General features: G+C 43.6%; 2 protein-coding genes and 2 pseudogenes across 5 annotated transcripts in view; 3 read left to right on the forward strand and 1 right to left on the reverse strand.

The window, feature by feature from the left end:
* Positions 1-1,290: 1,290 nt before the first annotated feature.
* Positions 1,291-7,239, reverse strand: TEX38 (testis expressed 38). 3 transcript variants are annotated; one of them, XM_071217468.1, is made up of 2 exons: positions 6,798-6,888; positions 1,291-2,033 (listed from the first exon to the last, which is right to left on the reverse strand). In XM_071217468.1, the coding sequence occupies exons 1-2, from the start codon at positions 6,823-6,825 to the stop codon at positions 1,453-1,455; spliced, it is 609 nt and encodes a 202-aa protein (XP_071073569.1). In that variant the 5' UTR covers positions 6,826-6,888; the 3' UTR covers positions 1,291-1,452. The 3 variants fall into 3 exon arrangements, 2 of the variants coding, with proteins under 2 accessions (XP_071073569.1, XP_023445806.2); XM_023590038.3 differs by lacking the exon at positions 6,798-6,888 and adding an exon at positions 2,634-2,788; XR_011649675.1 differs by lacking the exon at positions 6,798-6,888 and adding an exon at positions 7,168-7,239 and having other exon boundaries at positions 1,950-2,033.
* The window catches only part of ATPAF1 (ATP synthase mitochondrial F1 complex assembly factor 1), a 72,643-nt gene continuing 53,643 nt past the window's right edge, over positions 6,641-25,640 (forward strand). The window contains exons 1-4 of one of the 2 annotated variants that reach the window (XM_058303632.2): positions 6,641-7,071; positions 11,212-11,320; positions 22,328-22,378; positions 22,955-23,017. In XM_058303632.2, the coding sequence (XP_058159615.1) occupies positions 6,758-7,071; positions 11,212-11,320; positions 22,328-22,378; positions 22,955-23,017 (537 nt within the window). In that variant the 5' untranslated portion in view covers positions 6,641-6,757. The remainder of the gene's footprint in view (positions 7,072-11,211; positions 11,321-22,327; positions 22,379-22,954; positions 23,018-25,640) is intronic. The other variant, XM_058303633.2, reaches the window with a different exon arrangement.
* Positions 12,627-13,340, forward strand: LOC131279770 (tropomyosin alpha-3 chain pseudogene; annotated as a pseudogene).
* On the forward strand, positions 16,614-17,681 carry LOC139439676 (N-lysine methyltransferase KMT5A pseudogene; annotated as a pseudogene).

A 25,640-nucleotide genomic window follows, 5' to 3' on the forward strand; every position in this document is an offset into this window, starting at 1 on the left:
TTGGTTCCCAGTGCCTCCTGGAGAAGGCAAGCTGGAGCAGCAGGCAGGTGCAGTGAGATGATGCAGCAAAAGAGACACAAAGAGGAAAGACAGTGAGAAGACACAACAAACTAGGGAGCTGAGGTGGGTCAGGTGATTGAGTGCCTCTCTTCCACATGGGAGGTCCTGGGTTTAGTTTCTGGTGCCTCCTAAGGAGAAGAGCAGACACTAGAGCACACAGTAAATGGACAAAGAGCAGATAATGACCACAAACAACGAGGGGGGCTATAAATAAATAAAATCTTTAAGAAATAAAAAAACTAGCATTCAAGAATCTGCTTTAAAAATCATAAAAGTTTGGCCTGAAGAAACAAAGTCTACAGGGCTCAGAGTAAGCATCTGCACGGCCATGAGGGAAAGAGGGTAGGGAAAAGGGAAGAGTGAGCCCCTGCCCCTTTGCCAATCAGAGCAGTTCACTTAGGCCTGTTTTATATTTTAAGATTCGATATAAGCACATATTTGTAATTATACACACACATATACTCTACTATCTTTAAAAAAAAAAAAAAGGAAAAGCCTGAAATACATTTGCTAGAAGGGATTATATAGAAGCTTGAGCTTTTTCACACCCAGAGAAATTTGAGAAAAATAAACTTCATGTTTACCAGATTCTGGAATTTCTTACTCTTCATCCCCCACCCCCACCCAAAAAGTCTGGGCACCTCTCTGCCTCAGGGAGGACTAGCTATAAATAAAGCTTAGCTCATTTACAAATATAGTGAGTGGGAAGATTTGCTCATTTCCAAAGTGAAAGGGAAAAAATTTCCTGGGACAGCTGTACTTTCTCATCTTTAAACTGGGACAGATAGCCTAGGGTATTATCTTTCTCTCCTTTTAGAACCGTTTCCAGAAGGTATAAGTTATTAATACTCCCAATAATGGATCTTAACTTTTGGGGGACCATGAATCCCTTTGAGAAAGACAAGTTACAGATACATTTCGAGTGTAATTTTAGGGGTTTTTTTCCCTTTGAATTAATGGAGTCAGAGATTGAACTCCGGACCTTGCATGTGGGAAGCTGGCAGTCAACCAGTGAGCCACATTGGCTCCCCACATTTTTCACCTTTAATAAATACTGGATGGAAGGATATTGAGCACATCTGAGAGTGCTGGTTTACTATGTCTGCCCTCTACAAACCGTCCAGTTGCCATTTGTGTCAGTGAAACTCAGTGACCTTCAGCTTGACTTGTAAAGTGCCCCATGTAATGAGAAGGACATTGTCTTTCTAACAGCAAACGAGACACAGGAGCTTTAGCCTTTTTATTTTATTTTTTTATTTTATTTTTTTAACTTTTCATTAACTTGACATCCAGATGGGCTCCAATCTCTGTGTCAACACCACCTCCCTGAGGTTAGCTCCATTTCCTGTGCTGCCTTGATACTTATGAGATACCACCCTCAGTGAGAGAAGGCTACAATTCTGAAGCAAAAGGCTTGGCACTGAAGATGTGAAGATGAGACATTGTGGGAAGAGAATGAAAGTGAACATTCCTCTCAGGACATGTGGCCATAGGGAAAGAGACAGAGTGGTTCAGCATGGGAGGAAGGTTGCACAGAGATTCGGCAAAGGGCACCTCCTGAAAAATGGGGATTGAGACTGGGGAGCTGGCCTGGGATCGCAGCATGGGGGTGGATTGGGGCTGCTGCAGTGTGACAGGGGCCTCCACCTTGGGACCGTTGTTGTGGGAGGCATGGCTCCTGCCCTCGGGGATATCCAACTCCCACAGTGGATCTGGACTCTGGACCTCAGACTCAGTCTTGGTGACAGCAGGGGGAGGGCCCGTGTTGATGGCTGCGTTCATGCCATAATGCCGTCTCTTGTTAATCCAGTACAGCAAAGGGCTGTAGGTGAATGTGGCAGCTCTCATGGTCTCCACCCACTCCTGGGCCCGCTCTTCCCGTTGCAGGTTCTTCCTCCAGTGCAGAAAGAGAATGCAGCCTCCAGTTACCACAGAACACAGCCCCAGGAATCCAAAGTACAGAGAGACCCACACTAAGGCAGTAAAAAAAGAAAAAGAGGCAGGCTGGTTAACAGCTCTAGCACGAGGCCTGAGCTGTTTCATACTCCTCTCCTTGACTTAACCCATTCATCAGTCATTCCATCCATTTAACCATTCTATCCATCCCTTCCTTCTCATTAACTTACATTCAAATCCAGGGAGCTTAGAGGCCACCTTACCAGAAAAGGAAAGCAAGGTCTACAGGAGACATACCCTGCCCAGACTTACACAAGCCTCTGGTTCCCAACCCAGAATCCATCCAATCCATCAGATTGAGAAGCCTCATATGAGCAAGGTCCACCATCAAAGTAAAAGTTCACCAGTTGACAAGGACACCAATCTCCCATCCCATTCCACCATACACACCTTTACCATTCAGCTGTGACTGTCCTGGAGCACCCCCTCTGGCTGGGCAGAGAGACAAGATCTCTGCCCTCAAGAAATCCTGTTTTTTGGAGAAGACCATATTCTAACTTCCTAGGCCCCTCCATGCAGGCAGCCACCACACCATTCATGCAGAGGGTCTTCCCTGAGGTTCTACCCCTCAAGGCTAAGGGCGCAAGGCAAGGGGGAGAGATTGGAGAAGCATTTACCGCCAGGGAGACTCAGGTCCTCCCATTGGGAATCCATAAGTTTGAGCCTTGATAACTGGTCGACGACTATGGGGAGAGGGAGCTCACCCATCTGCCCTTGTGCAACCAATGGGACTCCCCAGAATGCTCTGGCCCCATTGTTCCCTAAGGGAGAGGTCACTGGCTTCTGAGCATTGAGCATTCTGAGGGGAGGTGCTTGAAGAGTGATCCTAGGTCAGTGGAAGGAAGGGGCTCTATCCAGTGAGGTCTCAAGAGCATGGTGTCTCTACTGCTTCTATCAGAGACTGACTCACCCACTGAACTGTTTTCCTCCAGCAGGAAAGGGCCCTAGCTCCCTGCGGGGCTCATCTACGTAGCTGATCTTTAGGGGACAATTGATGGATACCTGTCCCCAGTGGGGAGTAGGGCAGGGAGCCTCAGAGCATTGAGCAGTCCCTGCTCTCAAGAAGTCTATGATCTAAAGGTGCAATGGACACAACCAATCCAGTGTCCACATAGAAGAGGTGGCATTGGATTGGGAAAAGTGGACATAATGGACAAAGGGTATGGGGAAAGGCAGGAAGAGATGAGAGGTGGAGGCGTCTTCGGGACATGGAGCTGCCCTGGATGGTGCTTCAGAGGTAATCACCGGACATTGTAAATCCTCACAGGGCCTACTTGATGGAATAGAGGAGAGTATGGGCCATGATGTGAACCAATGTATATGAGGTGCAGAGGTGCCCAAAGATGTACTTACCAAATCCAATGGATGTGTCATGATGATGGGAACGAGTGTTGTTGGGGGGGGGGGAGAGGGGGGGTGGGGGGGTGGGGTTGAATGGGACCTCACATATATATTTTTAATGTAATATTATTACAAAGTCAATAAAAAATTAAAAAATTAAAAAAAAATAAAAATAAAAAAGTAAATGGGACAAGAAACAAACAAAAAAAAAAAAGAAGTCTATGATCATGTTGTCAGGAGATAATTTGCTCAGTGGAACAAAGTGGTCAATCCCTCCTTCCTTGGCTCCTCCAATTTCTCTTTTGTTGGATTACCTTCCTTCAACAAGTGTTGACAAGTGTTTCCTGTGTCTTTGGCCCTATGGGAGCTCCCCAGCATCTGGCCCTGCATCCCCTTCCAACTTCACCTTCCTCTCCAACCTTCACACACCTTTTCCTTCTGACCAGGTCAGCCTCTTTAACAGACCCTGCTTTATCACATCTTTGAAGTTTTGCTCATGCTGCTTCCTCACCCAGAAGTGCCTCCACTTTTTTTTTTTTAAGATTTATTTTATTTCTCCCCACCCCCTTGTTTTTCACTTGCTGTGTCTGTTCATCTTCCTTGTTTCTTTAGGAGGCACTGGGAGCCAAACCCGGGAACTGTGATGTGGGAGGAAGGTACCTAATTCCTTGAGCCACTTCCATTCTCTGCTTTGTTTTCTCTCTTTGTTTTCCTCCCATCTCTTGTTGTGTCATCTTGTTGTGTCAGCTCGCTGTCTTCTTTAGGAGGCACCAGGAACCTCTGCTCCCTGCTTTGTTGTGTCTCTCATTGTGTTTTTTCTTCTTGTGTCTCTTGTTGGTTCAGCTTGCCATGCCTGCCCATCTCACCAGCTTGCTGTCTTCTTTAGGAGGCACCAGGATCCAAACGAGTGACCTCCCATGTGGTAGACGGGAGCCCAGTTGCCTGAGCCACATCTACTTCCCATCTCCCCACTTTTCCACCCACTGAACATCAGCTTATCCTCCAAGACTCACTCAACTTCCCTACTCTATGACAGTCACTTCAGTTGGCTTCCCAGAATCACAGCACCTTCTATTTTCAAGGGACTCTGAGATGCTTGAGTCTTAGAGATAGAGCTTCCCTACCCAGCAACTAATCCCTGGGACTTGAACTTGCTTGGGTCACCAAGCAAGTGACCCAAGTCCTAAGGCAGCTTGATCCATTTGTGCACAGCTCAGAAAGGCCCTCACTAATTAGGATCAAGTCAGCTTCCCTAGAGGTTACGCCACTGGTCCTAGCTTGGCCTCTTCGTGCCCTGTAGAGTCCCCCACTCTATAACTTGGGGTACTATTTAGCACAGATTTCTCTCCAGATTCCATTTGGCATTCCTCCTTCTCAGTATCTCCTGGTTTCTCCTCTTTTCACTGAACTCTAAATGTTGGGAGGATCCTAGGGCTGAGTCCTCAGCCCTCTACTCTCTCTACTTTCATGCCCTCAGTGATTTCATCCAGACTCATGACAACTCCTAACTTTATTATCTCCAGCCTGGACCACTCCTCCAAGCTCTAGATTCACATATCCAACAGTCTGCTTGACATCCCTACTTGCCAGTCTATTAAGTATCTCAAACTAACATGTTCAAAACCAATCTCTTGATCATTCTCCAAAACTTACTCCAGCTGCAGCCTTCCTCTTCTCCATAAATGGCAATTCTGTCCTTCCAGTTTTTCAGGCCAGAAACCCTCAACTCATCCTTGACTCCTTTCATTCTTTCATATCTGCATTCACTGAGTAAAATCTCTGCTTTCAAAATATACCCAGAATCTGACCACTTTCACAGGACTGCCACTTTAGTCCAAGCACCCACCATCCAGCACTAGGATTTCTGGTCTCCCTGTAGGGCCCAGCACATGGAATTTTCATGCTAAAACCAGGAAAGTCCCAAGTAAACTGGAATGAGTTGGTCACCCTAAGGAGACCTTCCATCCTTGTCCCTTATGCCCTATATTTCACCAGCAGCCAGAGTGATGTGATCCTTTTAAAAGTAGATCATTTTACTCTTGTCCTCAAAACCCATAATGACTTCCCATCTCACTCAGATTAAAAACTAAAAGCCCTGAATGATCTAAGCACCACCACCAGCCCCATACCTCCTTTATCTCCTCTCTACCGCTATTACCCTCACTCATTACACCCCAATAACCTCCTCGATGTACCCCAAGCAGGATAAACATGCTCTCACACCAGGTCCTTTTCACTTGCTGTTCCCTCCGCCTGGAAGGCATTTCCCCAGATACCCATACAGTTCATGCCCTCATTTCCTTCAACTCTCTGCTCATGTCCCCTTATGTCTAGCTCTCTTAGCCTTCTTTGCTTTTTTGCGTAGCCTGAATCATCACCTAACATCTATTTATTTATTGTCTGTCTCACAACCCTGGAAGAGAAACTCCAGGAATTAATGGAAACACGAAAATAAGTATCTAAGAATCAGACAGTGATCATTTCCATGAAAACAATAAAAGAGGAATGAGATAAAGAGTAAAAAGTGACGGAGGTACATCAAGAAAGGTGTCTTTGAAATGATGACGTGTGAACTGAGCCCTGAATGAAGAGGAAGACAAGGAACCTAGCAGAGAAAACAGCAATTGCAGGCACCCTGAGGCACGTACAGGACAGCACACTTGAAAGTCTTAATAATTTCAGAGCCTACTACACTGTTCCTAGCACAGTACCAGGAATTCACACTTGATTCAGGGGGGAAAGAGAACATTCCAGTAGTCGGGAACAGCCTGAATAAAGATTCATCAAGGACAAATCTTGGTGTCTATTGGAAGAGGGGAGTAATTCTATTTCACTAGAGCTTAAGATGTCAAGGAAAAGGGACAAGGCTTCGTAGGCAGCTGGCATCCTGGGAAGAGCTCAGTCCTTGGTTAAAACTTGGAAGAGTCACTTAATGACTCTCAGCCTCAGTTTCCTCATCTGCAAAATGATAATACCTGCCTCACAGCGTATGAAGCAGATAAAGTATCCTGTACATAGAAACGCTCAGAAAAGCGAAGCAGCTGCTGGGATTATAGTCGATGAAAGGGCCCTTGTATGCTGAAAGACCGCTACTATAGCGAACGCCAAGAGAATTTAATTGGGAGCAAGCTCCTTGAGGACCTGGAGGTCTGCGCGGGTTTTCAAAGAGACTTGGCGCGCACAGGCTGCTGGTCCCGAGCGAGAGGGCGTGAATCCGGGCGGGCTCCCCGGAGGAGGCGGGCCGTGGCCTACACAGAGCAGCGAGAGCGCGCGGGACACGGGGCAGAGGTGTGCGCCCCCTCCTCCCTGCCCCACCTCGCCTCGCCCCTCCCGGGTTCCCGGAACGTTGGGCGCGCGGAACCTCGGTGCCGGAGGGCTGGCGCGGCGGACCCAGAGAGCGATGGAGCAGGCGCGCGGGCAGCGAGCCGAGGCCGACGCACCTGCGGGGCAGGAGGCGGGGGCGGCCATGGCGGCGGCCGCGGGGGGCGCAGGCCCAGCCGTCCTGCAGGTGGCCGGCCTCTACCGGGGTCTCTGCACCGTGCGCAGCCGCGCCCTGGGCCTGGGGCTGGTGTCGCCCGCGCAGTTGCGTGTGTTCCCGGTGCGCCGCCGCTCGGCCCGGACCACGGGGGACGCCGATGGCAGCCCGGCCGGGGCCGAGCTCGAATCCAACCCCTTCTACGACCGCTACCGCGACAAGATCCAGCAGCTGCGCAGGTGCGGGCTGGGGGCCGCCTGCCTGGGGGGAGGGGGAGGGGGACGGGGCGGTGCAGGGCGCAGACCTCTGCCGGGAGGGGCGTTTACCGTCCTTACCGCCGCCCTGCGAGGTGGCCTGTCTGAAGCTCTGAGAAGCTAGGTCACTTGCCTCAGATCACACAGCTACTTAGTGTCGGAGCTGGGAGGCTCTGCAAATCTCTGGCTCTTTCTCCGGTTGTCCTTGTGCTCAATATGCTGAGGTGGACTTATGACAGCCCCATGAGGCAGGCAGCTCAAGAAAATCCTATCTCCACTATAGAAATGGGGAAATGGAGCCTTCCTGAGAGAGGACTTGATTGCTGAAGGTCACATTTTGAGTCAGTTGAGGCCTAGCCCACAGCTCCTAGCTGAGGACCCTGACTGCAAGGAAAGGAGATTGGGGTGGGAGGAGGGCATCAAAGACTAATGGTGTCACAATTGGATGATCAGCAGAATCCTCTCATTAAGATGAGGAAGCTTGCGGTAAGAAAGTAAGAGACTTGCAGAAGGTCACACAGCTGGTTGGGGTCTAGAATTTAGGTTGTCTGAATCTTAAACCAGAGTTTTTAACTCTGTCTGTCACCTTCCAGAGAGAAGGGCCTGGAAAATGGAGGGAGTTGAGGTGGTGGGAGGGGGCTTGGGAGGGTCTCAAGAAGTCAAGAGGTAAGAGCTGAAAGAGATCAAAGGAGAAACAAAAGGGACTTGAGGGATGAGTCCCTTTAGGCAGACAGTTGTCTCATGAGAGGAAACCAAAGATTGTACTTCAACTTCTTTGAGTTATATCTCTTCTCCTCTTCCACTGCCGTAATTTACTCAACTGTCATCTTCAGCCTGTACTATTATAGTCTTCCCCTAACTGATCTTTCCCACTTCTGGTCTTGGACCCCTCCACCCTCATCCATATCATTGCTACTGTAATGATCTTTCTCACTTTTTAAAAGAATGATGGAATAAATGAATGAATGAATATTTTTATTTTTCTTCTACTAGCATTCAGCCAAACTCAAGTATATTATCTTAAAAACCTTTTTTTAAAAAAATTTATCCAGCCCCCTCTCCCCCTCCCCCCCCCCATTGTCTGCTCTCTCTGTACATTCACTGTGCGTTCTTCTGTGTCTGTTGTAGTCTCATTAGGTGGCTCCAGGAACCCATCCTGGGACCTTCTGGAGTGGAAGAGAGGCGATCATTCTCTTGCATCACCTCAGCTCCTTAGTTCGTTGTGTCTCATTTGTCTCTTCTCTGTGCCTCTTTTTGTTGTGTCATCTTGCTGCGTCAGCTCTCCATGTGGGTGGCACCACTCCTAGGCAGGCTGCACTCCTCCGTGGGGTGGCACTCCTTATACAGGGGACACTCCTTGCACAGGGGGAATCCTGCACAAGGGACACTCCTTTGTGGGGGGCCCCCCTGTGAGGGGCGGTACTCCTTGTGAGCAACAGCACTCCACATGGGCCAGCTCCCCACATGGGTCAGGCCCTGGGTATCGAACCCTGGACTTTCTATATGGTAGGTGGAAGCTCTTGTTGAGCCACATCCGCTTCCCTTAAAAACCTGTTATTGATCTATGTTCCCCTCCAGGCTTCTCTCTTTGATCTCTTTCACAGACTCCTCAGAAGAGTTATCTACTCATACTCTAAACACTTCATCAGGTCCCATTCAATTTTATTCATAAATAAACTGAATGATTGGTTTTGCTCCTTCCATTCTAGATCAATCTCATCATTTACACATGTTCTGTTATCTTCTAAAGAGAGGGCTTTCCAAGGCACCCCAGTGACCTCTGGATAATGTCCAAATTCCTTCATGTTCTGTACAAGGCTCTCATACCTCAGTCCTTGCCAGTCTAACCTTATCTACTACTAAAACTTCTTTTGATTATTGTGCTCTATCACAAAAGAATGAGGGAGCAGCAACATAGCAGAAGTACAGAGGCATGAAACCATCTCAACTATTTGGAAATGTTTGAGCACATTTTCATCATAACACCTGTAGCACTCTAATGTACTTATTTACATGTCTATTTCTTCCACTAGATACTAAGTTCCTTGAGAGAGACACTATGTCTTATTCATTTCTGTATCCCCAGAGTCCAGAAAGGCAACCAACAGGCAATAAATAGCAAGTATAGTTTTCTGACTGAATGAAAAGTAGAGGGGAAAGGAAAAGTCATAGAAGAAGCTGAGTGAGATAAGAATAGGAGAGATGGGAGGGAAAGCTGTATGGATACAAAAAAGAAAAGAACATGAGGGTAAGGTGGAGGAAAGAGAGAGAGAGAAGCAGGGCCAAAGAAGGGCCACCAGAATCCAGACTAAGTTAAGGGAAATGTCAAGACAGGGCCTGCCTTAGGGCCCAGCACCAAAAAGGTAGGATATCATCAGATGTTTACAAAAGAGTTGCATATTTGTGTGATGTAAGTATCTTTTTTAAAAAATGTAACCCTGATTAGTTAGTGCTGGGGCACTCTTGCTAAATTCTGTGCTTTGGAAGACCAGCCACAATCTCAATGTGAACCAACAGCAGGATAGACTGTGTACCCTCATAACTTCATTTCAGCCCAGTATCTGAGTTTTTGCATCATACTCTGCTTTGGTGAGCAGGGAGATTTGGATCCAGCTCCAGTCACCCCACTTTATTTAGGATATAGACAAACCAGAGGGTGTCCAGAGAGCAAGTCTGCAGAGGAAAGCTTCACAAATCACATGAGGAAGGGCTAATAAAACTGAAGAAATTTAACATAGAAAAGAGAAACTGGGTGGCGGACTTGGCCCAATGGTTAGCGCGTCTGTCTACCACATGGGAGGTCCACAGTTCAAACCCCGGGCCTCCTTGACACGTGTGCAACTGGCCCATGCACAGTGCTGATGCGCGCAAGGAGTGCCCTGCCACACAGGAGTGTCCCCACGTAGGGGAGCCACAAGCGCAAGGAGTGTGCCCCGTAAGGAGAGAGCCGCCCAGCGCGAAAGAAAGTGCAGCCTGCCTAAGAATGGCGCCGCCCACACGGAGAGCTGACACAACAAGATGACGCAACAAAAAGAAACACAGATTCCCGTGCTGCTGACAACAACAGAAGCCCACAAAGAAGACTCAGCAAATAGACACAGAGAACAGACAACCGGGGTCGTGGGTAAAGGGGAGAGAAACAAATAAATAAATCTTTAAAAAGAAAAAAGAAAAGAGAAACTGAGGGGATGACATATTAGTGATTTTTCAAGGATTTATATAGAAGGAATTAGACATTTTCTCTTGTTCCTAAGGATGAAAGTTAAGAGAAATGGATTTTGGCTTGGAATGTTTTCATAATAAAAGATATCCAAGAACTACATGTGTGAATGCTTGACACCTAGTAGGAATGCTGTAGAATTCCTACCTGATCTAGCCAGATGACCTCAAAGTACTCTTTCCATACTAAGAATTTTTTTTTTTAAGATTTTATTTTTTATTTATTTCTCTCCCCCCACCCAAGTTGTCTGCTCTCTGTGTCCATTTGCTGTGTGTTCTTCTGTGTCCACTTGCATTCTTGTCAGTGGCACCCGGAATCTGTGTCTCTTTTTGTTGCGTCATCTTGCTGCGTCAGCTCTCCGTGTGTGCGGCTCCATTCCTGGGCAGGCTATACTTTTTTCATGCTGGGCAGCTCTCCTTACGGGGTGCATTCCTTGTGCCTGGGGCTCCCCTACGTGGGGGACACCCCTGTGTGGCAGGGCACTCCTTGCGCACATCAGCACACTTGTGGGCCAGCTCACCACACTGGTCAGGAGGCCCTGGGTTTGAACCTTGGACCTCCCATGTGGTAGGCAGACGCCCTATCCATTGGGCCAAATCCACTTCCCTCCATACTAAGAATTCTAATCCTAAGTACCTCTGAATGATCAGACTCTGTGTCATCCTAGGAAATAGCCTGCAGGAGAAAAAAATGTTACACAGACCCCTTGGGGATTGACAACAGTTGAATAACGGGATTTCTTTTTCCACTTAATTTCTAGGTCTGTGACCAGGCATAAGTAGCTAAAGGTAAATCCTTTAGCTGAATGTCTGTGTCCACTCTTTGTGGAGGTAGAACATGATGCTTTATTATTTCAAAATAAAAAAAGACCCTGGTGGCTTAACCTTTGGTTTATATTTAATCAGGTCAGACCCAGCTGCTTTTGAGTCCCGCCTGGAGAAGCGCAGTGAGTTTTGGAAGCAGCCAGTTGGGCATTCAAGGCAAGGTGACTTTATCAAATGTGTGGAACAAAAGGTAAGGCTTGCCCCTTCTGTTTGTGTTGTTGACTCACCAATGTTCCATCCACCTCACTCATACCCCCATGACCCTTATTCTGGAAGTGGGCTCATTGATAGGTCAGATAAATGAACTGACCATATCCTTTCTTTATTAGGCTCAGTCTCTATCCACAAATGCATATTCTGTTATTTCTGGTACATGGTAATGGTGGAGAATATAAAGGGATGAAAGGGGTAGTCCCTGCTCCCAGGGGGTACAGTCTAGTGAGGTGAGGCAAGGCACACAGGGCCGTGGACTGTAGAGACCAGGGAAAATTTTCCCAGGGGAGGTGGGACCTGGCCTAGGCCTAGGGTTTAGATTAAACAGAGAAGAAGGTGTGGGACTTTGATGTAGAACAGGGATTAGCGAACTTTTTCTGTAAAAAAACAGATAGTAAATATTATAGGTTTTGTGAGACATATGGTCTGTGTTGCAATTACTCATCTTTGCTGTTGTAGTGCAAAAGTAGCCAGAGACAATAAGTAAATGAATGGGCATGCCGTATTGCAGTAAAACTTTATTTATAAAAGCAGGCAGAGTGCTAGATTGTTTGGCAGTGTCTGATATATAGAAATTGGCTTAGAAAAAAAAAGCTTCAAACATAAAGGGGGTTTCAGGAGATGGTGAGGTGCCTTACATGATTAAAATGGAGAGGGAAGTATTAGGGCTAAGGAAAAAGGTTAGATATTAACCGCCACAGGTGAAGCATTTTAGTGTAGGGAATGGAGGCAAGGCAACATAGCTGCTAAAAGGATGGGTTCTGGAGCCAGATGCCAGAAACTGAATCCTAGTTCTTTTACTTACTAGGTAACTATAGAAAAATTACATGACTTCTCTGTGACCCAGTTTGCTTATCTGTAAAACAGGAAAAAATAGAGATATGCTGAACATTGAATTATATAATTACATGTAAAGCTCTTTAGCACAGCCCTTGGCATAAAGTAAGTACTTAATACATATTAGCTGCTATTCTCCTTAAATAAGAATCAAAGCTAGGGAAGAGCATCTTGAAAACAGTGTTTAAGAAGAGTCATGGGATGCAGTGTTTTTCAAATTTTTTGACCATGACACACAGTAAGAAATGTATTTTACATTGCAATTCATAATACACATGTATGAGTATAACGAGAACAAAATGTTTACAAAACAATGCTTACTTTTACTCCATATTCTTATTATTTTCTGTTCTTTTTCATCTTTTAAAAAAATCCTGGGGAGGTTTCCAGCCCAGGGAGTAAGAATGGGCTGAGGCCGAAGTGGCCTTCTGAACCATTGGCTCCAGCTGGTTGAAGAGGAGCTAGAATGCATTCGGGAGTACCTGACCACTGCCCTGCAAAAGCTGAAGGAGGCAGAGAAAGTTGCTGATGAGAGTGAGAAAAGTATGAAGGTTATTGAAAAACAGGCTTTAAAAGATGAAGAAAGATGGAACTCTAGGAAATCCAACTCAAAGAAGCTAAGCACATTGCAGAAGCGGCAGATCAGAAGTATGAGGAGGTGGCCTATAAGTTAGTGATTATTGAAGGGGACTTGGAACGCACTGAGGAACTAGCTGTGTTGGCAGAGTCCTGCTGCTGCAAGATGGATGAGCAAATCAGACTGATGGACCAGAATCTGAAGTGTCTGAGTGCTGCTGAAGAAAGAGACTTGCAAAAAGAAGACACATATGAAGAAGAGGTAAAGGTTCTTACTGATAAACTCTAGGAGGCAGAAACCTGTGCTGAGTTTGCTGAGAGATCAGTAGCCAAACTGGAAAAGACAGTTGATGATTTGGAAGACAAACTGAAATGCACCAAAGAGGACTACCTCTATACACAAAGAATGCTGAACCAGGCTCAGCTTGATCTGAATGAGATGTAGAGCACTCCAGTCACGCCCTGCAGCTGCTCCTCCCTTTGACACCTGAGGCCAGCCTGCCAAAAGCTGACCTTAAATTGAGGGCTGATTCCAAACTGGCAGTCTGCTTTCTCCTCTCACCACCCATGCCTTTTTCACCAAAATGTCTCTGACTCTCCCAGAGATTGCAGCTGGGCTAGGGGCTGAGCACCTTTGAGAACATTCAAGGGAATGTGAGCACAGTGCAAGTGTCTTTAAAAGCATGTTGTGATGTATACATTTTGTAATTACCTCCCTTTTTTGTTGTATATACTATTTGTAATTATTATATTATTACAACTATTTGTAATTACACAGCTCTGAAGCAGCAATCTAATCCTTTTATTTTTGGAAGGTAATTTTTCAGCTTAATACATATTGCCCTCTCCAGAGAGGAGGAAAAGAGGGATGGACCTGCCTCATTCCGCAGAAGATTGCAGGGGAAAACTCATTGCAATATGCAAAGCACCAACCAAACTAGAAAAGTGATCCCGGAGTTATCCCCCATCACCCACCAAAAAAAAAGTGCTCTTCAGGTTTTCAGCTTTAATGTAACTTAGGGCCAACTTACCAAATTAATATGGTGAGACCTCTGAGACCAAATCTTTGTCCCATCCTTTCTCTATCCCCTTCCCAATGACTTACAGAATGAATTATGTGTCCTTTATGTTGGGTGACCACTGATGTACTCTCCTGCCTCCTTTTAAAAAAGGAAAGAAAAATTAACGTTTTGCTGCTGATTTAGCCATATGAAATCTCTCATCACCCTTTTCTGGGTCTGAAGCTGCTGTCTGTAAAAGTACCATCTCGTACTTTGGTTCGATCAGTCAGTACTAGAGAAATCTTGAATAACTTTTATATAAAACTTTTTTTTTAATATATATATTATTTTGAAACTTTGCTTCTTTGGGGTTGGAGAGCACTGGCTACCCCATCTGGCTTTGAGTCCTCTCTGCAGTCTGGTGGCAGTGTACTGATCTTTTACAATTCCTTTCCCCACCCAGTTCCCTTTTTTGGTAAGGTTTCTGTGAGGTGTGTTAGGTGTGCATCATGCACCTTATTGGCTTAAAATGTACTTTCTGTTATTGTGGTTTCTTGGGGACCATTTGGGAGAAAGAGAAACCAATAATGCAACTGTTTTGATACTAAAAATTGACGAATTTCTTTTTGAAATAAAAGACCAGTCCCGCCCCCCCCCCCCACCCCCGCAATAAAACAAACAAAAAAACGCTGGCCACAATTAAATTGATATCACAACATATGATTTGAAAACCAGTCGTCTAAGTTGTTCAGAACAAATTGGAGTCAGGAGAAGCTGGCACCAGGGAGATTATACAGTAACCCAGATGTGAGCTTCCCGGAGACTGAGCTAAGCTAGTAAAAATAGAAAATTGGAATTCTATGTTGTATGGTTTTTTTTTAAAGATTTATTTTATTTATTTCTCTCCCCTCCTCGACCCCCCTGCCCCAGTTGTCTGTTCTCTGTGTCCCTTTCCTGCATGTTCTTTTTGTCCACTTCTGTTGTTGTCAGTGGCATGGGAATCTGTGTGTTTCTTTTTGTTGTGTCATCTTGCGTCAACTCTCCGTGTGTGCGGCGCCATTCCTGGGCAGGCTGCACTTTCTTTCGTGCTGGGTGACTCTCCTTACAGGGCACACGCCTTGCATGTGGGGCTCCCCTACGCAGGGGCCACCCCTGCGTGGCACAGCACTCCTTGCATGCACTGCGCGTGGGCCAGCTCCACACGGGTCAAAGAGGCCTGGGTTTTGAACTGTGGTAGACTGATGCCCTAACCACTGGGGCCACGTCCGCTTCCCATAGGTTGTGCTTTAAAGTGAAATTAGAGACGTTCTTTTACTTGGAAAGTAACTTTTCTTTTGCCATGGTTATCCTAATTTTTAAGAGACTCCACTCAGTCTTTTAATAACTGCTTGAATTAATTAGAACAAGGTCGATAGTCAGTAGTTAGTAGGTTAATCATCACAAGATTAGTGGGTTGGTGAGCAAATTCACCCTCCTGTGACAAACGTAATTTACAACTTTATGTGAACAACTTTCTACCACAAATATTTTAACACGAAATTTCCTATAATAAACATAGTATCAGTTAGTACTTCTTGGAACTAATACTGCATTACAAACTTCCGTGCTATATAGGAAAGCTTTTTGTTCCTCTTTGTAAACAGAAACTCAACTTTATGGTGACAAGATTCAGAATAAGTAGGGATTTAATTTAAGTTATGACAACTCTTAGGTAAATATTTGCTTACTATCTTTCTCGTCTAGCTAGATAGAGAAAGGTTGGTGGCTAGCCCTGTACTCTTTATTCCCAAAGCTTTTCTTTACTTTGAGTCATTGGTTCCATACAATAGGGGACCCAGTACCCCATTTTATAAAAAAAGTTTTTAAATTCTCCCTTCTCTATGCTGAAATGAAATCTAAACAAATATAACCCACCTACACACATGGGGGTGGGGGCCGGGGATGAAAATCAATATGATGCCCTAAACATAATATAAAGAAAAGTATTTTTTAATAAAATACCTATTTTAATATGTAAATTATTATACAGAACTATACTGTGAGACCTAATGGAGTAGTCAGATGGTTTCTTCTATATGTGAAATCACCATAAACATAGCAGTAGCAAAATGCTGTTTGGAAGAGGGGTGTTGTGTTGGTGATTCCAAAACCACCAGCAATGTTGTTATCAGTGTCCTAAAATGTCACAATGTACAATCTTCTCTCAAGTTATATAATAGTTGCATTTCTGGAAAAGTCAGTGTTTATTAAAGCCATGTTTTTTAAAATGCAAATGGAGTTAGGCTCTAGACCCAAATATTTCTAAAAAGTTTTTTCACATATTAAGGATGTTTGTCTTGATGTTGAGAAATTGTACAGGATTAGGGAAAATTCTTCATTATGTAGACCTCATCTGCAAAATTGCAGCTCACCTAGCATTGCTGGTGGCTCTCCTGCCCCTCCCATGAATGCAAGTATCACCATCTAATCAATTATTGTGACAACAAAAAAATTGCCCCTACAGTTTTCCAAAGCTTCCATAGTGGGCAGTAATACAGTCACTTAAATTTTTTATTGAGTGCTCTTGAAATTTTTGGCATATAGTTTCCTCTATAATTTATTTATTCTAAAGCTCACTTTTTTTTTTTTTTTACATTTTAACATCTCTGAAGTTGTCTTAAAATTGATGTGAAGTGAGAGAGTTGTGTCATTGTTTTAATTGGCATAATTTTCTGATATATAAAATAATGGTACGCCTTAAAATCAGTGGTATCCTGGATTTGATAAAATTACAATAAGCTTATACTTGGGACTTAACTGTCTTATTTCTACGAGAGTAAGTGGAAGCAAAGGATGAATTAGAGGGACACTGTGAGTAAAGAATACAGGGATTTCCTGGGAGATCCCAGGACATGACCAAGCGAGCCCATGGCTAGAAGAAAATGTATTTACTGGGCAGTCAAAGATCTATTCCTATGTGAGCCTGAATAAATCCTCTGGAATGCATTCCCCCCTTCAAGAAGAGAATTCAGTCGCATATCATGAAGTCAAATGCCAAGGGAAACCAATAGCCAGAACCTGTAGAAGGCAAGAAGAGAAACACTGGGAATGCAACACAGAACACCATGAAGCCCGAGGAGCAGAAGATCAAAGATGCCAGGAGAGGTCCCCTGGTACCTTTTCCAAACCAAAAATCTGAAGCAGCAGAACCTTCCAAAACTCTCACCTCATCTTATGATTCTACCAATACAGTGGTCACCAAGCAAATTCTGAAAAAGCCCATCAAGGGCAAACAAGCCCCGCAGAAAAAAGCTCCAGGGAACAGCAACAGAATTGCAAAGTCACAGATTTCTACCCTGTCTGAAAGAGCTCCAGGAAGAGCAAAGCTGAGCTGCAGTCTGAAGAAAGGAAAAGAGTAGGAGAATTGATTGGAAGTAGGAAGACTGACCTCATCGATGGCAAAGGCAGGGCAGTGATTGCCACCAAGCAACTCTCCCATGGTGAGTTTGTGGTGGAAAACCATGGGGACCTCATCAAGATCAGCAATGCCAAGAAGCTGGAGGTTCTATATGCACAGGACCCCTCCACAGGCTGCTACATGTACTGTTTTCAGTATCTTAACAAAACCTACTGCACGGATGCAACTAGAGAGAAGAATCACCTGGGAAGACTGATCAACTACAGCAAATGTGGGAACTGCCAGACCAAACTGCACATCAGCAACATGCCTCACTTTATCCTTCTTGCCTTCTGTGAGACTGAGGCTAGGGATGAGCTCCTCTATGACTGTGGGGACCATAGCAAGGCTTCCATCAAAGCCTACCTGTAGCTGAAGCATTGACCGACCAGGCTCTCTGCACCACACCCTCCATTTTCTGTTGTAAAAAATATTTGCAATGATACTCTATTCTAGTCAAAAATAAAATTTTGTAGTGGGACCGGAAATTACTTACCTGATACCTCCCACCACCACACTCTACGTGATTCTGCTGGGTTGGAAGTTGGAAATCTGATGTCAAGGGCTTCAGTTTGTCAGACTTCCTGGTGTGCCTCCTGCAAACTGAAGTTTGAATCTCCAGGGCCTGAAATGTGGGATTTTTCCCTCTAGCTGCCACCACCACCAGCCTTAGGAAGGCACCCAGATACGCATGGCAGTGGGAAGAGCCTGGCATCCAGGGATCAAGGATAAGGCTAAAAAGTTTTCACCTCAACTGTGATGGTAGGAGGAGCAAGTGGCTTCTCCCTCCCTCCCCAAAGGGAGCTGATTCTCTCTGTTCACCTTCAGTCCAGGGGGCCAGGGTTCTGAAATGGCCACCTGGGGTCCCCTACCTCCCTGGTCCCAGGTAAATGTGAATGGAGACAGATATGAGAGCTTGCTCTCATCCTTGATTCTCTACCCCAGGCCTCCTGATGGTGCTGCCTAAGAAAGTCTTCCCCCATCAATGACACCCCACATCAGTGCTCCTCCCCTGCCTTAGTTGAACCCCTCTGTGATCCAAAACTTCTTTAAAAATGAAGTCTAATATATTGCCAAATTCAATTAATAGGAAAATGAAATAGTAATGATAGGTTTAAAGATTAGAAATAGGATACATAGTAATTTAGAAAAACTAAAAGTAAAAATAAATTGGGGTATTAAAAAATTGAAAAATATCATAAAAATTTTTTTGAATTTTTGCCTTTCATCACTTGTAATAGGTGTTGCCCTGAATGTACAGTGGCAAGGCAAGCTCTTCCATTTCTTCCTCATGTGTCTACATCCTTTTTTTTTTTTTTTTTTTGATGTCTTCAAAAAGTTTTAGGTAAAGTCACATATAGAATATAGGGAACTCCCATATACCCAACGTCAAATCCTTTTCCCCCTTCCCCAGCAATGATCTTTTTACATGTGGATGTTAGATTTGCTACAACTGATGCACAGATATTGAAACATAGCTACTAACCATGGTTCCATTAAGGTTTACATTATGGTTTGAATTTTAGACGGTATACTTTTATAAATTTTTGGTTACATTATGGTTTACTTTTTAGACTATACACCTTTATAAATTTTTGGTGATGTTTAACATGGCCTGTATCCATCATTGCAGGATCATGCAGAATATTTCCATTCCCCCCCAGTTACTCCCTCTTCCAACTATTCTATTCCTCTCTCCCTTTCCCCTCAGGGCCCACAGTGACAACCAATCTTCACTGCTTGAAGGACAAGATTCATAGATACTTGCAACAATGCTGAGGGCTTGACACACTAGTCTGTCCTTGCCCATTTGAAGCCACTCATGCTCTTGAGAGACACTGTACCCTCTGTTTGAGAACATCAGGCCTCCCCAGGATGGGGACATAACACCTTCCCACTCGTTGTATGGGTCTCCACAACACTATGACATGATGAGCACTCATACACTCCCTAGAAGCCTGCCCCAGGTACACCCTGTGCCAGATGCCCCTCATCAAACACCTTAAACCAGTAACCCTTATTATATTTTCTAAGCTTTTTCTCAACATTATAGTTTTAGCCACATACCTGCCAATATCCTGTGTTCACTTGCTCCGCCTCCATCCAGTTCCTTGGACCATCTGACCCGTCCTCCCAACCCTAGCCCCACTCAAGTCTGCAAAGCCCAACCCAGTAGTATCCCTATACCCCCGTCTTATCCCTTCACTGCACAACTACTTACCGCCACTTTATCATAGATTTCACCCGTGTGGGCATTGGCTCACAACCCTCCTCTCCCTGCCTATTTCCTGTAAGCCTATTTTCTAGTCTCTAGCTCTCTGAGACAACTTGATTTGCTTCATTCATATCAGAGAGGTCATGGGGGATTCATGGGTGGGAGGGAGTTCTCCAGGGCATGCATGTAGGGTATGTAGATATGTTTGAATGTTCGTTGGGTATTGACATAGGGGGTAGAGTTTCACACAACAACTGAGGGAGTGCTGAGTTCCCATCCCAGGAAACTCTGTTGCACTCCCCAAGGGCAGCAAAGACCAGTGAAGAAGGATGGTCCAGTAATGGGCCCTTGATAATGATGACTATGTTTATGAGCCTGTGTACTTGAAATTTCAACTAGGCCTAGAGCTGCAGGGTGCCTAAGAATTACCTCCTGAGAACCTCCATGTTGCTCAAATGTGGCCCCTCTCTAAGCCAAATGGCATGTAAATGCATTACCTTCCCCCAAATGCGGGACATAACTCCCAGGGATGAGCCTCCCTGGCAATGAAGGATTACTACCGAACACCAACTGGTGTTGCAACTAGAAAAAGACCTTGAATAAAAGGGGGAAATGGTAAAGACAAATGAGTTTATATGGCTACAGAACTTCAAAATGAGTCAGGAGTTCATCAGAGGGGTCACACTTATGTACATCTCAGCAGGATCTCAGAGACAGCCGAAGTAGATACAGCCCCAGGTAGTGGTGCTCCTGAAGACTACAGAGATACCCAGGTCCTATGGTCATAACAGATGGCTCTGGAGTTGCCCACTGGCAAGGCCCTACTTTGAAATTTATGCTCCTGAGTGTGATGGAGTTGGACTAAGATGTGCCCTCTCTATGCATGCCTCTTCTGTCACTTTTACTGAACCTGTGGTTTGCAGTGGGGTTGGTGTATGCTCAGGAGACTTGAATCTCTGGACTGTCTGTGTGCCATCTGGGCCCTGAGCCTCAGCAGAGTTGTAACGCCTACTCTCCAGTTCGTTGGACTTACCCAGGTCAGCTAACAGGGAGGTGAGGATGGTCAACCACCACACCAGGGAACCAAGAAAGTCTACAGCTGCAAGCAGGAGAATTCCATCCATCAGCAATGTAGGATCTAAGCCCCTTCTCGATTTAGACGTGGGCTAAACATCCCCATCCCAGGATCTTTGGGATGGAGGAATAAAATATACATCAGAGTGTACTTATTGGTATTATACTATAGAATTATTGTGATTCTAGCAATGGAAATTATATCATTGATGTGTAGACAGTGGCTATTGGAGTTACTAAAGGCAGGGAGAGGGAAAAGAGGTGTGATATGGGAGCATTTTCAGAACTTGGAATTGTCCTCAGTGATATTGCAGGGATGGATGCAGGACATTATATATCCTGCCATAACCCACTGAATGGCCTGATAGAGTATAAACTACAACATAAACTTTAATCCATGCTGTGTAGCAATGCTCCAAAATGTACTCATCAAATGCAATGAATGTACCACAATAATGAAAGAAGTTGTCGATGTGGGAAGAGTGGGGGCATAGGGTATATGGGAACCTCTTATATTTTTTAATGTAACATTTTGTGTGATCGATGTATCTTTAAAAAAAAAAAAAGATAATAAAAAATAAAGTGAGGGGGAAAAAAGATTCTTCCGCTCTTACCCTGTGCTTGCATTGCCAGTAGTCAGCAAATTGGAGGATCTGGCAGGAGTGTAGGTTATGAGATGAAATGTCTTGATTGTACCTATTTGTGGTTTACTATGTATTTAAAACATAAAACCAGAATAAATTTGAAAATTATTTGTCATAAAAACAAAACAAGAAATTAAAATATTTATTGCCAGGAAAAAAAAATAATACAGGGACCTTGGTAATTGAAAGGTAAAGGCAGCTGTGCAAATTGAGGGTTTTTTCTTTTGTTTTGTTTTGTTTTCATAGTATATATGAGGGTCAGTGGTAAGAAAATGAGATGAAAACAGTTCTCTCTTATTTGACTGTTTTATATATGCAGATGAGGCTGCATTAGAATGCTCTGTGTATGTTAGGGATGTGGCCAGAAAGACCAGCTTGTATCCAACAGGTTTTTCTGCATCAGGCTTTTTATTGGATTTGTGTTCTGTGGATGGCTATCATTTTTGAAGGGTTTTGATTCATTAAAGCACAGAATAATGAAAAGCAAGTTTTACGTAGAAAGAGTTTTTCAGCCTCAGAGTTCTAGGTGTAAACTATACTCCCTCTGAAAGGCAGAGTCTTAGACTAGATTGAGTGGAAGACTCAGGGCAACCCATCAAAATAGTAGGACTTCCTGGCTGGGGCCTTTATCAGGAGTAGGTAGTTAGGAGGGAAAATAATCAGTTGTTCTCAGCCTTTTTAAAAAATCTAGTGTGTTGGAGAAAACAGAGACTAGAAAAGTCTCTAGTCTGCTGAGGATACCTGCCATCGGAAGTACTAAGTACTTATCCATCAAAGGTAAGAAACAGCTATGGAAAATACATCTTTCCATTTCTCATCTTCTGTTGCTCAGTGTGAAGATCAGAATGCAGAGCACAGGAATCCCAAGTAGGCCTCATTCACGGAAAGAGTCCCTCATATCCACGTGGCAGAAATAGGATGGATTCTCAGTACTAGTAGATGATTACTGACTGAGAGAAATCTTTTCACCTCTGCATCTTAGAATCTGAATCAATGAGGAAAAACATCCAGAGGAAAATTGTCTCACAAACAATAACTCTTAGTACAGTTTTACTATTCTAAAAGGTTATTAAATAGAATGGAGTAAATAGAGTTTTCAGGTATAAAATTCCATGAGATCTCAGGCACCTTACCTAGGTTGGTGGTCTTTTTGTTATGAGTAAAGTGTAGATTAATAACCTTGTCTCATCATGTATTTCAGACAGATGCCTTGGGGAAGCAGCCTATGAGTAGAGGATTCACTAAAGACAAGGTAGGTTTCCAGTTTAATATAGTGATCCACTTCTGAAGTCATAGGGAACATCTATAACAAGAGGCTGCAAATTTGAATATATTTATTGTGGTTCAGTGGTTTTGTGTAAGATGATTTTCCAACTCTAGAGATGAGAAATGTTTCTGACTTTTTTGTGTTCTTGACTTGATGCCTAGCATCCTCTGCATCCTGGGGGTGCTGCTAGATGGAATATGAAGAATATAATAGTACCCTTCCTTTCTCAGGGGTGTAGCTTAAAAAGATCAAATTAAAACATGTTTACTGTTTTTAGGAGCCTTCCCTAATAGAATAGTTAAATTTAAAGTAACAGCCAAGCTTCCTTCTCTTACCAGCTGCATAGTGTTGTAGAGCTCATTGGGGGTAAACCAACCATTTGAGAATTACCTAGTAACCTATAAATACTACCCAGGAATAAACCTTGAAAACCTGCTGAAGCATGGGGGCTCACTTTCCTGATGCGTTACTTCATATAAGGGTTAGAGATAGCATCAAGCTGGGGTGTTTTGTTTTGTTTTTTAATTCTGGGAGTCAATTGCCTTTTATTTTCTCTTTCAGACTCTTGGTTCAATCTTTAACATCGAGATGGTAAAAGACAAAACTGCAGAAGAAATAAAACAGGTAATCAATGAAAATGTGTGATCTGTGAACCAAACCTGAGTGTAGAAAGAAGCAAACATTTCCTGACATCTCTCTCCAGCCAAAATGAAAGGTTGTTATAAAACGTACGATGATGAATTACATGAAGAACAATGGCATTTAAAAAAACATGTCTTTCTTGGTCTCACTCCTGTATGATCAACTCACATTTGCCCTTTCTTTTTCATTCCTACTGCCCACATCTTATTTAAAATGATCAGTGCTCTATACCTGGATTCCTGTACCACCTCCAAATAGGTTCCCCTGCTTCCCTTTCTCCCACTCCCACTCCACCTATCAGATCTTCACTATTTGGGTCTTCTTAAAATTCTACTTTTATTTTGAAGAAACATAAGGTATTGCTTAAGAATACAGACTGTAGGACAAACTGCCAGTTTTAAATCCCAGCTCTGCCACTTTCTAGCTGTGTGACTTGGACAAGTTAGTTAACATCTCTGTGTCTTAGTTTCCTTGTCTGTAGAGTGGAGATAATACTACTACTTCATAGAGTTATTTGGGGGATTAAATGAGTTAATATTCATAAAGCACTTAGAACAGTGCCTAGCACAGAATAAGTGCTATATTTGTGTTTTTAAATAAATGAATAAAAATAAATATTATGTTAGTAACCCACTTACAAATATTCAGTGGCTTTCCAGTTTCCTTTTCTTGGTATTCAAAGCCCTACATTATTATAGCATGCAGGAAGCTTACTGTACTCCTTTCAAAGCACTCAGCTATTTGGTCATTTCATATATCTTGTTTTATGTTGCTATTTACATTTATATGTTGTGGTTCTTTTCTCTCTAATTAGAATATAATAAGCTACTTATTGGAATATAATAAGTTACTTATTGGCATTCCCTATAATTCCATGAATTATATTTTAGGTATATTGAGAGAATCAAAATAATAATGAAAGCAGTTTATTATGTGTCAGGTACTGTGCCTACCACTTCATTTGCATTATTTCATTAAATTCTCAAAATTATCACCCTGTGAAATAGGTGCTATTACAAAACTGTGACCTTAAGAGATAAAGTAACTTCATCAGTGCCCAAGCTGGAACTCAAACCCATGTCTTTTGACTCTGCATCAAATTCCACTACAGGAAATTGTACCAGTTGCCATGGGTTTCCGTTGGATGCTTTATTATTCATTCTGTATCATTCATTTCAGCAAGCATTTAATAAATACCTATTAAATGTCTGGCTCTGTGCCAAACATGGACAAATGCAAGGATCCCCTACCTTCAAAGAATTCTAGTCTAGGGGAGAGACAGAGATACAACAAATAAGAACATCATAAGGTTCTAAACTTTTGTTAATAGTGGCTTATACAAAGTCTCAAGGAGACTTAAAACTGCCTTTGGGAAGAAGTACCAATGGAACGTGGATATGAAGCATGTCATTTAGGGAAGAGAGAAGTGAGGCCCAAGTGTCAGGATCCTATGACAGTTATCATGGAGACCTGTGAATTTAAATACAAATTTCTGTTCATTGAAATTTTTAAGTAACCAAGGTCAACCATGTTAAGAAATATATAGTTTCATAAATTTCAGTGTTGATTCATAAACTATTTGCTGCTATCACAAATTAAATTAAGAAGCAGAATATGCTGCCCTTAAAAGAAGACACTGTTGTTGATTTTTTAGCAAATTTTTTACTGTCTTTTTTTTTTTAAAGATTTATTTATTTATTTATTTATCTCCCCTTCCCGCCTACCCCCACTCCCCGCCCCGGTTGTCTGTTCTCTGTGTCTATTTGCTGTGTCTTCTTCTTTGTCCTCTTCTGTTGTTGTCAGCGGCATGGGAATCTGTGTTTCTTTTTGTTGCGTCATCTTGTTGTGTCAGCTCTCCATGTGGGTGGCGCCATTCTCAGGCAGGCTGCACTTTCGCGTTGGGCGGCTCTTCTTATGGGGTGCACTCCTTGCACATGGGGCTCCCCTACACGGGGGACACCCCTGCATGGCACGGCACTCATTGCGTGCATCAGCACTGCACGTGGGCCAGCTCCACACGGGTCAAGGAGGTCCAGGGTTTGAACCACAGACCTCCCATGCGGTAGACGGACACCCTAACCACTGGGCCAAGTCCACTTCCCTGTTTTTCTTTTAAAGATACATGGATCACACAAAATATTACATTAAAAAATATAAGAGGGGCCCATATACCCCACTCCCTACCTACCCTACTCCTCCCACATGAACAGAGTCTTACATCACTATGGCACATTCATTGCATTTGGTGTGTTGTTGTTTTTTATAAACAACTTTATTTCAAATTCACAAAAAAAAAACAGAAAAAGACAGTTCAACAAGTTATGAAAACATTAACTCCTAAAAAGTTCTTTTTCAGGCACTTTTATCTCATCTAATTCCAACTGCCAACTCAGTTGTTCCTCTAGTATTCAGAAAGATACACAGATTAACATGGATTAGTTAAACGACATAGTCAAGTTCTACTTATTAATGAAAAAAATGAAGAGAAAAAAATGCTTAATCAGTCTTACAAACCTAAACCCCATATTTTTTTTTAACCTTTAGAATGAATATAGTACCAATTTTGCTTTTGCTATAAAAACATTACAATGTTGTCGTTAACTAT

Source organism: Dasypus novemcinctus, chromosome 9, assembly GCF_030445035.2.
Source record: "Dasypus novemcinctus isolate mDasNov1 chromosome 9, mDasNov1.1.hap2, whole genome shotgun sequence".
NCBI lineage: Eukaryota > Metazoa > Chordata > Mammalia > Cingulata > Dasypodidae > Dasypus > Dasypus novemcinctus.